This window comes from Acomys russatus, chromosome 23 (genome assembly GCF_903995435.1).
Source record: "Acomys russatus chromosome 23, mAcoRus1.1, whole genome shotgun sequence".
Lineage (NCBI taxonomy): Eukaryota > Metazoa > Chordata > Mammalia > Rodentia > Muridae > Acomys > Acomys russatus.
In genome coordinates this window covers 39,080,855-39,096,953 of record NC_067159.1, presented here as the reverse complement: position 1 = coordinate 39,096,953, position 16,099 = coordinate 39,080,855, and the positions used below count along the sequence as shown (strand labels likewise).

Genomic DNA, 16,099 nt, shown 5'->3' with positions numbered 1-16,099 from the left:
TTGTTCATAACACATCTTACACCTGTAATGGATTATCCTTGTGATTCTGGTCCCTGGATCTTGACGATAAGCTTAATAAGAGCGGGAGCCCATCCGTGTCTGCTGTGGTGGCCCCGTGGCCAACACAAGTGCCCGGCCCAGAGCTGAGCAAATACTACTCAAATTGCCTGATGATTGAATTATTTTCTTCATGCCTAATACAGTCCTGAATAGAGCTGCTATAGAAAAGGCCTTCTAAAATAAAAAGCAAGAAGCAGACTGGGGCTAGAGCTCAGTGGTGCTGCTCGTGGCTAGCATATCCAAGACCCTGGACCTTTCGCAGCACCCAGAAGATGAGCAAGAAGCCATTGTGATAGAGGAAAAACAAAGACTTCGGCCAGACGTTTCTAGCTTCTGATTGACTGATCGGTTGGGGGAAGCTTGCAGAACGGGAAACATCAGAATGCCAAGTCAGACGTTCTCTGAGCCTCTGAATGATGTTCCCAGGGCCCTACTTGTCTGAGCTGAACCCCCTTTCTGCCTGACCCCCTCTTCTATATGGAAGCAGAAGCAATTGCAAATGAGCTTCCATCTGTTCATGCTACACTCACCCAAGTCAGGCCAGAGCTTCCTTGAGGTGTGGGAAGAGCATTGGAAGAGGGCTGGAAGGCCATGGTTTTGAGGTCCTCTGATGTGTTACCTCTGTTCCAATGCTCTTATGCCATAAGGGCAGCAAGATAGACCCACCCTGTGCCGGGTGCTCTCAGCTTTGTTAGGGTCCACTTGCAAATTCTCTAGTCATCGCCTAAGATCTAGCGCAATCACCAAGCTTCTTCTGAAAGCCTTTCTTCTGAATATCCATCCCACTTTGCCCACATCACTCCATGGGCTTCATCGCCCTGTTCATTTAAATGACTACATTGACTGCTCAGCTCATCCACAACATGCTGAGCATCTCCGCATCCAAGTCCTATGGCTGGCGTGACGCTGGTACTCTCTGAATGCAGAGAAGATGACTCAGCACACGTGTATAACAATAGAGGGGGCAATGGCCTGGTGACTTGGGTTTGCTTCCTGGAATCACATGGTAGAAGGAGAGAACTGCCCCCCAAAAGTTGTTCTCTGACCTCCAAATACCTCTCTCTCTCCCTCCCCCCCCTACTTTCTCTCTGTCTCTCTCTCCCCCTTCTCTCTCTCTGTCTCTCTCTCTTTCTCTCCCTCTCTTTCTCCCTCTCTTCCCCCTCTCTCTCTGTCTCTCTCTCTGTCTCTCTCTCTCTCTCTTTCTCTCTCTCTCTCTCTCTCACACACACACACACACCACACCACACACATACACACATTGCACACACTTAATAATACATAAACAAATAAATTAATATTCTTTACAAGCCAGTCAGTCACCTAGTTGACATTTGGATCTTCCCTTGGGGGCCATATTGGATTATATGTATATGTATGTATATACGAATGTATGTATATTTCTGTTTTCATTCAGGGACTCTGATTGTTTTGAAACATCCCTATCCAAGAGAAGTGGAAGAGCCTTCCATTTACGAATCAGTCCGGGTTCACACAGCAATGCAGACAGGAAGAACAGAGAATGACCTCGTGCCCACTGCACCTTCTGTAAGTGCCCACCATGCTCATTCCTCGCTGAATGCCATTGAATGCAGCAGGGACTAAAGTCCATTGCGTCACATAAAAGCTCTAGCCTGAAGTCAACCGAGTGGCACACGCTCGCAATCCCAGCACTTGGGAGTCTGAGACTTGAGAGTCACTCTGAGGTTCAACTCTGGCCTACATAGGGAGGTCCATGCCAGCCAGAGCTGTCTTGTAGCACCCTGTCTTGAAAAACAAGCGAACAATCTAATGATAAAACAATACATTTTAGAGGGAGATACAAAACTTTGAAATTGTTATATTTTGATGGCTATAATTCTGTTCATCTGGTCCAAGGAAAATTTAAAACAAACAAACAAAAAGCAATCTACAAATACTTTGGCTAATTGTAGCTCAGTGTTCCAGTGCTTGCCTGGTATTGTGAGGTCCTGGGTTCCATCACCTATAGAACATGAACACACACACACACACACACACACACACACACACACACACACACACACCACACCACACACTCGGGGGGGGGTCTTAATGATAGGACTTTAAAAACTTAGGAAATGTCACTGAAATGTCTCTCTGTAAATAGTCAGACATGGTCGTGGTGGAGTAGGTGAGAGACATGTTCACCTATGAAGTCATTCATTTACAAGCTGCTCAAAACTTAGAGAAACAGTTTCCTTCTCATTTCAACTGTCCATGAAAGGAAAACCCTCTCCAGCATCACCAGGAAACACGGGGGGCTGTGTTTCTAGCATTCATTCTTCATTGACTGGCGGCCACAGGGAGAAAGTATTCAGACTTCCTTGAAACAGCCCCACCCCTTTAGCCTGAGCATTACAGGATCACTCATGGCTCCTCCCAGAGTTCATCGGTGTGTGCGTGTTCTGTGAGCCACAGTCTTCGGGTTCCTTCCCCATCTTCAGGTTTTTCCACTTGATATCTCTTCCTGGCACACTGAATACTTGTAGTAAGATAAACCTGAGTTTTGGCAGATACAAAAAATGGCAATGCCCAAATAAAACAGGAAGAGCCAATTCTGCACTTGAAATACAGACACTTGCAGTTACTCAGCTACCAAACACATTAAAGTAGATGGGGCCTTCCTCTCCATGAAGTGAGGTTTTTTGGGTTTTTTTGTCTTGTTTTGTTTTTTTCTATTCTGATGCCAGAGAAGGCTTTCTTAAGTGTGCCATGCTGGGTGTGATGGTGCTGTCTGGAAACTGCAAGGCTAAATTTGTGGCTAGCCATGGCTGTGTAGCAAGATGCTGTGTCATTGAGGCGGAAGAAGGGCTAGGGCACAGCTCCAGGGGTAAAGCGTTGTCCACACAACCTGAGGACCCGAGTTGAGATGCCCATAGCCAGGTAAAGCCAAGGACTCAGAAGCATGCACATCCTATTCCCTGTAGGAGATGAGAAGCAGAGACAGGAGCATCTTGAGAAGCTTCAAGTCCAGCTAGCCTGGTGTATGTTTCCTCCATATACATGTTATAGCATGTACATGCCTACATGTGAGCACACACTTACAGCTTATATACAGGAATCGTTTTGTGTATGCTTTTTTGTGGCTTTGTAGCTTGCATGGTTAATTTTAACCACTTTACTAAGACTCTTCAAAAATTAAAATGCTAGAAATAGGTTTCAAAAGATCTGGTGTGTGTGTGTGTGTGTGTGTGTGTGTTTGTGTGTGTGTGTGTGTGTGTGTGTGTGTGTGTGTGTGTGTGTGTGTGTGTGTTTGTGTGTGTTGGCTTTGTTAGAGTTAGCAAAAGGAAGCATCAGATCTTAGAACTAGAGAAATCTAGAAAAGTAAAGTGAGTGATACATATTCCAGAGTCAGACCAGACCGGAGATCAGATGAAGACTACCTCTGCTCAGTTTTTTTCTAGCCGGCCACTTCCCTTTGTAGTTTCCTCTTTTCCCTGTTCTTAGCTCTCTACCCAGCACAAAAGCACCTGCTGTATAAACTGTTGAACTTGACATTCTCCTCTGCTGGACTTGCTTTGTTTTGCTTTGTTGCTTTTGGTTTTTTGGGACAGAGTTTCTCTGTGTGTAGGCTTGGCTGGCCTGGGTTCACTTTTAGATCAGGCTGGTCTCGAGCTCGCAGTGATCCACCTGCCTCTGCCTCCCCGAGTGCTGGAATTACAGGCGTGTGCCACCACGCCTGGCTTTCCTTTTTTTCTTTTCTTTTCTTTCTTTCTTTCATCTTTCTTTTCTTCCTTCCTTTCTTTTGTTTTTGAGGGAAAAAAACATACAATATATTCTGATCATACTTTCCCCTTCCCCAAATCCTCTGGATCCTCCCCACCTCCCTCCCTCCCCAATCTATGCCTGTTCCCTTTAAAAAAAACAATCTAACAAGAAATGTACCACAAAAAACAAAACAACAAACAGAATCCAAAGTATACAAGCAAAAGACCAATAAGACAAAAAATGTCTCCCAGAAGCAAAACAAGACAAAAAGTCTACAAGAATACCAGTGAGCTAGTTTTGTGTTGGCCAACTTCTCCTGGCCATTAGGTCTACACTGAAGTGTGGTCATTGTACTCAGTGAGATTCCATGAAAGAAAATTTGTTTTTCGTTTGCCAGCAGATATCAGTTAAAAGCAGTTTCTTGCTTAGGGGTAGGAGCCCATGCCCACCTTTCCCACTCAGGCTCTGCGTCTAAAGATTCCAGAGATTCACGGCCGGTGAAACTATGATCTCACGGTCAGTGAAACTATGATCTCTTAAGAGTCAACCAATACTTCATTTGTAGCTTTGGTCTCAGCTAAGACAAGGACTCTTTAGACCAAATTATGGAAGTCATGTTACCTTTTGTTTGCTTCCTCATTGTATCAGATAGTTCCCCTGCCTGAGTACGTAGACTAACACGGGAGGGAAATTTTAAACAGCGGTCAGTGCTTGGTCAAGGAGGAATGCATATTATATAATGAGACGCCTATGGGTTTATTACATAATGACACCAACCAAAATACTAAAGGCTTTTCAATAGCTCTGGAACCATATCTCATCACTGATTGCTTACGGAAGCCTGGACTGACATGGTTGAGGGAAGGATTCTGGTCAGATTGGCATTCTTGTCCCCTTCTGAGCCCAAGGCCTCTTTGTTTGCTAGTCCCAAACAGCCATCTGATGTGGTATCTCTGTCTCCCAACTCTAAAGAATCCACACTTCTGTTTTGGCTTTTGAGAATGTAGTTACTGCCTGAACCCTGTCTGTGGAGGAAGAATGTTACATCACACTTATAGAGGAAGAACTTGCTTGAAGTAAAAATGGAAGTAGTCCCATTTCCCTTCAATTGCTGGTGCTTACATAAAATTACTTAATAACCTTTGCCAACTTCATTTAGGGAATTTATTACTCATGTATAATAAACAGCAAAGCATTAGGTTCCTGAAGTAAGATTAAATTTAATTAATTCATTTGTTAAAAAAATTGTTTTAAGTGCCCACCATAAGCCCATCTTTAAATAGTGTGAATTTTGCAGTAAACTAGGCAAAAACTTACCATTATTCAGTTCCCATTTTACTGCAAGTCACAGACAACAATCCCTGTAATACTACAATACCAAAGAGGTTAAGGGAAGGGCAGTGCAACCTCCCTGAACAAGAAATGTTTGAGAAGAAATGTCGTTTAGAGGAAGTAGAAACTGTGTTATGTGCATATATGAAATTGCCCACAAACAAATGTGTTTTTTAATAAAGGAAGTGACAGTTCACATTAAGGAGTAACAAGCCAGAGTAGACAGAAAGTAATAGATCTGTGAGGCAGAAATTCCATAGCCGGGCATCAAGGACCAACAGGCTCAGCATCACTAGGAGGAATGTGAGGCACAAAGAGGACAAGAGAGCCCGGTAGAGTTGCTTGCCAGCAGTAGCACGGCTGAGGAGACAAGCTCAGTGTCCTGCAATGCTCTCCAGATGCTAGCTGTCTCCTTCACAAACCCCAAAAGCCTTCACTGCATAAGGCGGATGTTCTGCATGGTGAGAAAGTTTGAGCCTTACTCACACAACTTAAGTCTTCATGTTTTGAAAGAGGCCCCCTAACTACTAACTGTTCCGTGGACTTGACACTGAGCGAGAGGCAAGGAGACTTCTTAAGGCGCGAGCTGGTTACCATCAAGATGTTAGGAAGATAGGAGAGGAAATAATAGACAATGTAGCTATAACTGAGAGATAATGTGTTTCAAGTTTCTGACTCAGAGTGTCTTAGTGAAAGTATGTGCTTCCTTAGCTTCTTTTGAACAGTCCTTTCCAAGAGAGTTTTGTGTCTGTGGTATCTTTCTCTATGATGTGTGCTTATTCTTGGGTGTTTCCTTGGATGTTCCAGGATCCCTCTCTCTCTCTCTCTCTCTCTCTCTCTCTCTCTCTCTCTCTCTCTCTCTCTCTCTCTCTCTCTCCTCTCTCTCTCTTTCTCCTCTCTCTCTCTCTCTCTCTCTGTGTGTGTGTGTGTTTAGGTTCTTCATTACAGAGTTATAATATACATATTTAATATATGCTGTGAACATCTTCTGCACATTTCATGGCTTCCTAAAACACAATTACATACATTCCTTAATATTCTACTATTTAGTATATGTTTACTTAAAACAGTCATTCTGTTTTGCTTGCTTGTTTGTTTTTTGAGACAGTTTTTCTTGTAGTCCTGGCTGTCCTGTACTCTCTTTGTAGACCAGGCTGTCCTCAAACTCACAGAGATCTGCCTGCCTGTGCCTCCTAAGTGCTGGGAGTAAAGGTGTGTGTCACCACACCTGGCTTGGGTTTGTTGTTGTTGTTGTTTTAATCATATTTTAAGATTTGAAATAATCTTGAACTTACAGAATGACTGTAAGAATAATCCAAAAAGCTTTGTCTTCCCTTAGCCATTTAAGAGTTCCTTGCTTATAGGAGGCCTGGTCATTCTAAATTTTGCAGAGTTCATTTCCTATAGACAAAGGCATTGGTTTAAGTGACCACACAGCACCATCCAAGTTAGAAACGTACTGCTATGCCCCTGCGCTGTCCGCTCACCTCACTGAGCTGTTCCCCACGCAGTCCTCCAGAGCACAGAGCTCTCTCTTCAGTTTTATGTGTTGAATGAGCATCACCCGTGTCTGATCTTCAGTTTTTACTTGAGTTTCCCTCTCTTTCTCTTAAAGGCTGATCCTTTCGCAAACTATTTGTATGTTTGCGTGTCTCTCTCTGAGTCACGATTAGACTGGACTGTGTGGTTTGGTACAAACACCACAAGGGACTCTTCTGTGCCTCACTGCCTCCTCAGATCCACCAGGTTTGCAGTTTCTTCTATAAGGAAAGGTTTGATTAGGGAGAGGTATAGCCAGCTTTCTTCACTTTAGAAACATTTTATTCTTTTTTTTTTTTTTTTTTTTAATAAAAATTTCAGGAAAGCTACTGGAGAGTGTTTGAATATGCCCACTCCATTCCTAACTCAAATTTTGTTCATCAGTGTGTTTACTAGCTCTTGTAACCACTGCCCTAGCTATTTCAAGTGGTGGGCCTCGGATGCTCTTATTTCTTTTATGTTTGTTGGGCCACCAGGCTGCTGTAGAGAAAGCCCTTTACTTCCCACGTTATCCAGTATTTTGTGTATCAATGGGGTAAGATCCTATCACAATTTATTTTGATCTTTCAAAAGTGTCTGGGATTTAGTGAGCAAGAACCCTTTCGAGGTAGCTTCTGTGTCTTTGGCCTTCTAACGCTTTGATATCTTTGTTTTCTGATAGAGCAAGTTGCCACAGGCTTTCCTTGTGCTCATATCTGAAGTCAACTATTTCACAACAAATGCCTTGTTCTTCTTTGGCTATAAAGGGGCACTTTACAGCTTGATATCTGAGCTACGTAAACCTATTTTGATCGAATTGTCACTCTCCAACCTACTTGGGGATTAGGAAAAAAATATGTGCATCTGCTTGGGTCCCTATGAATTTATGTTGTGTCTGTTGGTCCATCTGTCCATCTACCAATCCTCCCTCCATGGATACAGAGCAACAACTGAAGCCCTCACCAGAACCACAAGGCTCATTCTCGGTTTTTCTCTCCCTTTGCTTGTCTGTGGCACCTCCTCCCACAGGGAGGAATTTGGTGATCAATGGAGTGCAAAGGATGCCAATTTGTTGCTCTCTGCCCATCCCCCCAGGGGACTTCCAGGTCACTGCCACCCTGCTCTCACTGCACACACCTCCTTCACCAATTTCTCTGTGAAACTACACCTGTCACCACCTCCACCTGTTCAGGAAGAAGCCCTCACCCCCACCCACTGTACCACCCACCCCAAGCTGCTGCTCCCACAGCTAATGTCACATTAGCGTCAGCATCCACACGGATTCTCCTGCTCTCTGCTTGGGCTCTGACTCTGTGCTAAAATGCATAAACATCCACATACTCATTCCACCTGAGGACTTTGGATGCTTATGGCAAACAGTGAAGGAGGCAGCATGGCTAAGCCTTTATTAAACAACATTTAGGTTGTTTCTAACCTGGACCTGTTCCAAACATCTTCCCTGCTAGAGGCCATGCCATGTTTAAGGATGGCAGTTCTTTATGTATGTGGAGACTTTGGATCAAACTATATTCTCAGGTCATCCGTTGTCAGCAGTTCACTTATCAAAACCACAGAAAACACTAGACTTTTAGTGTATTCGACAGAAGTAATACTGAGCACATAGCATTGTCCCTTAGTTTACAGTTCAGAGTCTAATGCTACCAGGATCCTTTACAAAAATATTTACCCTTAATTATTTTATCTCTACAGACATGTATCTATAGCAACCCAATATGATACTTTTTACAAGTTTTTTAAAATACTTAACTCAGTTTAATTTTTTCCACAATTTCAATTTTCTTAAGTGTATGCTGTACACATTTTGCCTGCGTGTATGTTTGTACCACATTTATGTCTGGTGCCGTCAGAGGTCAAAGAGGGCATTGAATCCCCTCAAACTGGAGTTACAGGAAGCTGTAAATTAGCATGTGGTGCTGGGAATAGAAACCAGGGCCTCTGGAAGAGCAAGAAGTACCCCCTGAGCCACTTCTTCAGCACCTCAGTTTAATTTCTTTAATATCAAATCTACCACCATGACTACGTGATCTCAGCCTCAGCAGTGGTGAGGAACACGGCTAAGATGTACACGGAGGGTATTCATCTTGACTTCCCTGCCATCCAAACTCCAGAAGTGGCTCTGAGCTGTTGCTCATCTCTGTCCTTGGAACCTTGCTGGTTCCTCTTTCTGTTAGGTAGGAAAAACTCACCTCAGCAAGGAACACCCTGGAAAGTCCCATAAGAAGAACCCTGACGTCAATAAAATAATCTCCCAGTTCTTAATTGTTTTCTTCTCTGTAACAAAAGATATATTATGAGATCACATTAGGACAAAATAACTTCCCAGGAATTCACTTTGTGCAGAAGGTTATGGGATGATGAAGAACTTGGTCTTAGGGCCCCTGGCCTATGTAGATTTCTGCACCATTGTCAGAATTCATAGGTGCTAAGTACTGCTGTTACCTTTGAACTAATGGAACAGATGAAAACAATTCATCTGTATTTCAAATCCCATTTTGAATAGATGAAGTATATACGTTTACACTTGTGAATATCTTCCCAATGGGATGTGAGTGTCGAGACGGCTTTGGAGTGGAGAGGACTGTGTAGAAGGAAAACTATGTAATAAAATAAATATTGCTACTTCTGCTTCTTAGGTCCATCTTAAAACTTTAAAAAGCAAAGCCCTGAAATAAAGAAACCATTTTCATTTTAATTTTCTTAAGATGCTATCTGAAATGTAGTAAATTCCGCAGGATCAGTCAGTATTTCCAAGACCCCACATGGATGCTAATGTCCTTAGATATCCAAAACCCTTATATAAAATGGCACAGCATTAAGACTATCCAATTCCTTGCATGCATTTTATATAGGATAACTTATCACACCCAATGAAGTATAAATCCCAAGTAAACAGTTAATAGAATCTTTTGTTTAGGGGATGATTTTTAAAAAGGATCTATACGTATTCCGTACAGACTCAATGTTTTATCAAATGCCTCAGTCCGTAGCTAGTGCACCCAAGGGTGCAGAGCTGATGGATACAAAGACAGTCACAGTGTCAGGCACAGGTTGCATATGGGAGCTTGTATACTAGGATCCCTACAGTGATGCAAGGAGCACACCAACACACACTGTCAGCAGTTTATTGGCTTTAAATTCCCAGCTTGAGTTAATAGAGGAGCCTTCCACCATGCCTATTGACATGGAATGCATCAGATGATCCAGGCTGCAAAGTGTCTCCCTGAGCACCTAGAAGAACGAAAAAGGATCAGTTAAAGATGAACAGGAGACATGTTCTTCATAGAATGGGACAGAAGGGCCAGCCTGTGGCGTGGTGTAAAGTGCTTGCCTGCAGTAAGGGTTCACCCCCAGGACTGCAAGATGAAACAGGACAGGTGCACAAGGCCCAACATGTGACAATTCCAGGCTTCATTTCAGTTTTGTTTTGTTTTTTTTTTTTTTTTCCTTTTGCAGCTGGGCACCAAAGAAGGCTACCTCACCAAGCAGGGTGGCCTCGTAAAGGTAAGGAAGTGTGTGTTTTTGTTTTATTTGTTTTTTAAAGAAAATTATAAACTTATTTTTGAACCATTTATATTTACCTTAAAAATGACTTGACTGTTCTCTGGCAAAGCCCTGTGTAAGAGCAACCTGCAGTTCATATGAAAAACGAAGCACTACGTAGCATGTTCCATGGAAAGCTTAAGAACAAAGGAGGTCCATTCACTCTTGAGCATTTCTAGTGTTTGTTTGTTTGTTCTCTTTAACAAAAAAAAAAAAAAAAAAAAAAATCAAGCTTTTAAAACTGTTTACTGAAAGGTAGGCCAAACGCATCATTGATGTTCTAAAAAAAAATTACACTATAAAATTGCCAAAGTAAACATAGTTTAGACCTTTACAAGTCCAGGGCACCCGATTGCTCCCTGCCTGCAATTGTACCTTTAAGGTTCTGTTTCGTTTCCATGTGTCACAGCCACCATTTGTGCAATGGGCCAGATCTTCTCTACTTCTGCAGTCAGAGCCCTGAGCCCCTCTCCTGTGACCCAGGCTGCTAGAGTCTGACCTAACCGTGCAGTGACTTGTGCCCTTGCTCTCTGCCGATGGGAGATGTCCACATGTACAGTCTCTTTGTTGATTTGTTTGTATCGTATTCAGATAGGTTCTCACAGCCCAGGCTGACCTCAAACCTACAATCTCACTTCGCAGCATGCGTAGTGTTAGGATTACAGGCATGCACAGCCATGCTTGAATATTTATTTCGGAAATGCACATTGTCTCTTTTAAGTGGGTGCATTGCCGGCTGAGACAGAGAAGGGCTTTGTTAGGATATAGATCAGTGACAGCCAGCAGCAACTGTTTTTGCTGTGAGTCCGTGGATGCCTCAGGTACAATTCAGAATGTAATGTGATTAAAAGGTCCCAAACCTCAATTGGCTTACTCGTAAAATAGCAATAACAATAATAATAACAGTGACAAAAATAACAACAATAGATGCCATTTATATGCATATTGGATATATATTACTAAATACACAGTATATATAAATAAAGTTTCAAGAGTATGCATGAAATATATGTAAATTTCTGATGTGAAGATGTAGCTCATAGCAGGTTCTCAAAACTGATACCTATTTTTATTATAGAATTAAAATAGAAACTTAAGCAGCTTGTTATAAATCATCTTGAATATTCACAACAGCTGCATCTAGTCATTTAAATAAACAATGATATTTCTACTGTGATCTAAGAAAACACAGAATTATCTTACTTTTATAGTTACTTTGAACCTTTTCTCAGACATAACACCGCAACATATTTTAGGCTTATTTTATCTAAATTTTTATACACTTTTAAAATGAAAATAAACTAACAAGTTCAAATATTACGTTCTTGATCTCAAACTTAAATTTTCCCCCCTCAGACCTGGAAAACAAGGTGGTTCACTTTGCAAAGGAACGAACTGAAATATTTCAAAGACCAGATGGTGAGAGAGACATCAACACACCTCTTACCCCCACCCCACCCCTCCACCTCCCCCACCCACCTCACCCTCACCCTTCCACCTCCCCCACCCACCCTACCCCCACCCCTTCACCTCCCCCACCCACCCCACCCCGACCCCACCTCTTAGATGTCAGTTCTGAAACAAGAGTCTAGAGACTCAAGCTCTTTTCAATTTGTATTTATTTATAAAGAGGGGGACGGGGCATACTGGCCACAGAGTTTGGTTGGAGTTTAGAGGACAACCTATGGGAGTTGCCTCTCTCCTTTCCATATGAGGATCATGGGATTTAACTCTGGGCATCCGGCTTGATTTGATCACAAGCATTTTTACCCACTGAGCCACCTCAGCAGTGCAAGAAGCTGCTCCTGGGTTGGCGCAGCTGTGGCTCTCTGCAGCATAGGGCTCCCTCTGTTGGGACAGTGGAATTCTACCCCTGCCGTTCTCTAGTAGCTCTCTCTATAAAGCAATTTCCCCTCTTATTAAAAGCATATCCATTGCCCAGGTCCATTCTATCATGCCAACTTAAAATGATTTCCTTTCCCTTTTGTATGCAAGATTTCTGCACTAGTAGAAGTTTTTTAAAAGATGGGAGAAAATTGGGAGGCAGAGGGCAGGTGAATCTCTGTGAGTTCAAGGCCAGCCTGGTCTACAAAGTGAGTCTAGGACAGCTAGGACTATAAGAGAACCCCTGTTCTGAAAAACCGAGGGGAAAAAAAAAAGTAAAAGATGGGAGAAAATATGGCTCCTTTCCATTTGTGAAAAATCTGTCTTCATCTAATGTAAATTGACAAAAGCAACATCCTTTTTTAGGAAAGATTTGTTTTATTTTAAATTATGTACCTGATTGTGTGTCTCTGTGTGGGTAAGCCAGAGCCACTGAGCCCTTTAGTCCTGGAGTTAGAGGCAGTTTTGAGTTGCCAGGTGTGTGTTCTGGGTATTGAACACAGATCCTCTGCCAGAGCAGGTCGCCCTCCTAACCACTGAGCCATCCGTGCAGCCCAGCAAAGTCTCCCCAACGCTTAGTCTGAGACAGGATAGTTCTCAAACCCCAGCGTTTGCCTTCCCTTTGTCAGGCTTTCCCATCATCCAGTCCTTATAAAAGGAAACTGACAGCTGCACGCAGCAGAAACCTCGTTAAGGGACGAAAGATGGACACGCGTGCTTGTTTTCATACCATTAGTTTGCCTCTGTTTCTGTTTTTTGCAGTCACCAGAACCAATTCGGATCCTAGACCTGACAGAGTGCTCAGCTGTTCAATTTGACTATTCGCAGGAGAGAGTAAACTGTTTCTGGTAAGATATTTTCATAAGGGAAATGTTTCCAAAAGTCTTTTAAGCCAAGGAATAAAAAGCTATTTTTCTTAATGTGTGCATGTCTGGATGGGAGGGGCATGGACTTAACCTGACACAAGGGTTCACATGTCAGGAGTGTCTCCAGCTGCAGAGGCCACAGTGCCCCATCTAACATGGCTTCTGCAGAGGCAGGTTGGCTAGGTTTGGGGTGTGCACTGGACAACTAGGACACATTCAGCCATTCACCTCTTAAGACAACGTTACTGCTTTGAGATTTTCCTCTCAGTTACGTTATCTTTTCGCTGACTCCGGTGGTAGGTGGTCTGACCTGAGAGGGCCCTGCCTGGCTTGCAGATGGAAGAGGTTTTGCCCTGCAGTAGTCAGTAGAGGACAAAACATCTCTGAGAGTGACAGTGTCTTGATAAAGGAAGGCATGTCTTCTTCTCCACCGACTTCTGTCTGAAAGTTTTTCAAACATATCCAGGCTGAAAGGTGTAAGCTATTCTCCCTCCAACCTTGGTGCATTAAGAACTTGCCAGGTTTTCTTTATCACCACTTTCCTTCATCACTTCTTTTCCTCAGGGAGTTGAAAGAAAGTTGCACGATACAGAATCTTGATTCTGTACCTACCGAGAATAAAGATATTATCTACAGAAGGGTAATTTCATTACTACACCTGAGAAAGTGAGCAACTTATAGCATCAACCAACAACAGACATCTTTTGAATACCTGCTGTGTGATCTAACAGCGATTTGTTTTTCTTGAGTAACAACTTGAGAGGCAGGTGTACAGTGACAAGGTCCCAAGTGCGGTCTCTACTATTCTTTGGCTCTTCTCTAACCGGCTCTTTCAGATCCAAGTGCCTACTTTCAGCCCTTGTGTTTTCACAGACCTGAAGAAACATGTATTAGCAACGCCTGGCCCTTGTACCAGGAAAACCAGTGTTACCCTGGAAATCTTGTCCTTTGAAGCTTCTGCTTGACACACTAGCCAAAATATAAATGTCCATAACATGGGGTTGGAGAGATGGCTCAGTGGTTAAGAGCACTGTCTGCTCTTCCAGAGGTCCTGAGTTCAATTCCCAGCAACTATACGGTGGCTCACAACCATCTATACTAGAGTCTGGTGCCCTCTTCTGACATGCAGGTGTACATGCAGATAGAGCACTCATTTATATAAAATAAATCTTTTTTTTAAATGTCCATCACATAACTGCCTTAAGCTAATTAAAATGTCTGTTTGCAAGAAGAGAGGGAAATTTGTGTGAATTTGTGGAGTAAATCAGAATGTCTCCCGCAGGAGGTATCAATGACAAGTCCAGAAACCAGTTTACAGTTGGTACTGGGCATTTCATGTATAGTGCCAGCGTCTCTCCCTCCCCACTCCTATCTACTCCACCACCCACCCACAGGCCTGGCATCTACAAGATGTGCTGCCTTGGCATTAAGGTGATAGAAGCACTTGTGAATTTCAGCTCAAGGCAGAAGGATCAGGAAGAGAAGGCCATCCTCTGCTATATAGCAAGTGCAAGGCCAGCCTGGGATATGGGGGGGGGGGGGGGTGGTAAAAAGGTAGAAAAGAAAATACAGCATTTGTGTCTTGATTATAAGGAGAGAAAGAATGACCAGGATATGTTAGTCCTGGCTTTATCACTCAAATGATTTTGGATAAATCATAAGGGGCAGCAAACGAAGAGTTGTCATGCGCCTTCTAAATCTTTTGTGCTGAAAGAAAGGTTGGTTTTCTCTATGACAGAGGCTGATTCATGGCAAAGACTGAGTGAGATAACAACGAGGGCATTTTTTTTTTTTTTTTGTCCCTTTTTCCTGTTCTATGTTTGGAAACTGCCCACATCGGCAGGAGGAAGGGCTACTCTCCTTAAAGCAGCCAGCACAGATGCGTTCTTTCCACAAAGCCTGTTATCTGCCTGGCTTGTCCTTTGACCCAGAGACAGGCTCTGGACCACTGCAAAGCCCAGCTGAGTAAACTGACACTCCACAGAAGACATGCACAGCACAAGGATGTGGGTGTGCCCCTGGGGTCCTGGGAGAATACGAATCTCGCCTACAATAATACAAACTTAAAAATGTCCCTGGCATCTCCGCAGTGGCTGACAGGAACCGCACCAGTTCTTCAAAGATACCTTGATTAATTATGGGAGGCCCCATCAACTCTTCCCCTAGAAGCCACTCATGCTGCTCAGCCAGGGTGCATACAAGTAGTTATACTGGCCATTTCACATTCTTTCTTTTGTTTCGTCAGCTTAGTGTTTCCATTCAGGACGTTTTATCTCTGTGCAAAGACAGGCGTTGAAGCGGACGAATGGATCAAAATACTGCGGTGGAAGCTGGTGAGTTATAAAAGTCCCCAGACTTCTAGTCTCATTAACATGTAGATGACTTCAAGTGTGCTCCACTTGTCAGAGCAGGCCCTAGAATAAAGGGGAGGAGGTCTGTTTGCAGCTCTGCAGAATCATAGTGCGTTCTTTAATTTTTTTAAATTACTTATTTATTCACTTTACGTCTCGATCGATTGTGGTCCCCTCCCTCCTCTCCTCCTGGTCCCACCCTCCCTCCCTCTTCCCCATCCCCTATTCCTCAGAAAAGGGGAGCCCCCCCCCACCTGGCACCCCTCACCCACCCACCCCAGCTCACCAAATCGTGTCAGCACTGAGTACATCCTCTTCCCCTGTGGCCTGGTGAAGGAGCGCCAGCAGGGAGAAGTGATCAAAAAGCAGGCAACAGAGTCCAGGTCAGAGACAACCCCTGCTTCCCCTCCTAAGGGATGCACAGGAAGCCTGAGCTGCCCATTGGCTACATCTGGGTATGGGGCCTAGGTCCAGTCTATGCATGGTCCCTGGTTGGTGCTTCAGTCTCCGCAAGCTCCTCTGGGCCCTGGTTGGTTGGCTCTGTGGAGCTCCTGTCACCTCCAGGTCCTTCTATCCTTCCCCCTGCAACTTCTGCCGCCCCTCCCCCCGCCAATTTTTCCATAAGACTCCCTCTACTTTGCCCAATGTTTGGCTTTGAGTCTCAGCATCTGTTTCAATCCACTGCTGAGTGGAGCCTCTTAGAGTACAGCTATGCTAGGCTCCTGTCTCTGAGCGGAGCAGAGTATTATTAATAGTGTCAGGGGCTGGCTTTCTCCCATGGAGTGGGTCTCAGATTGGGCC

General features: G+C 43.7%; 1 protein-coding gene across 1 annotated transcript in view; it reads left to right on the top strand.

Annotated features, from left to right (window-relative positions):
* Dapp1 (dual adaptor of phosphotyrosine and 3-phosphoinositides 1) overlaps positions 1-16,099 on the top strand; it is a 47,443-nt gene that overhangs the window by 29,364 nt on the left and 1,980 nt on the right. The window contains exons 4-8 of the mRNA XM_051165680.1: positions 1,475-1,605; positions 10,111-10,158; positions 11,554-11,616; positions 12,844-12,929; positions 15,193-15,280. Of these exons, the coding sequence (XP_051021637.1) occupies positions 1,475-1,605; positions 10,111-10,158; positions 11,554-11,616; positions 12,844-12,929; positions 15,193-15,280 (416 nt within the window). The remainder of the gene's footprint in view (positions 1-1,474; positions 1,606-10,110; positions 10,159-11,553; positions 11,617-12,843; positions 12,930-15,192; positions 15,281-16,099) is intronic.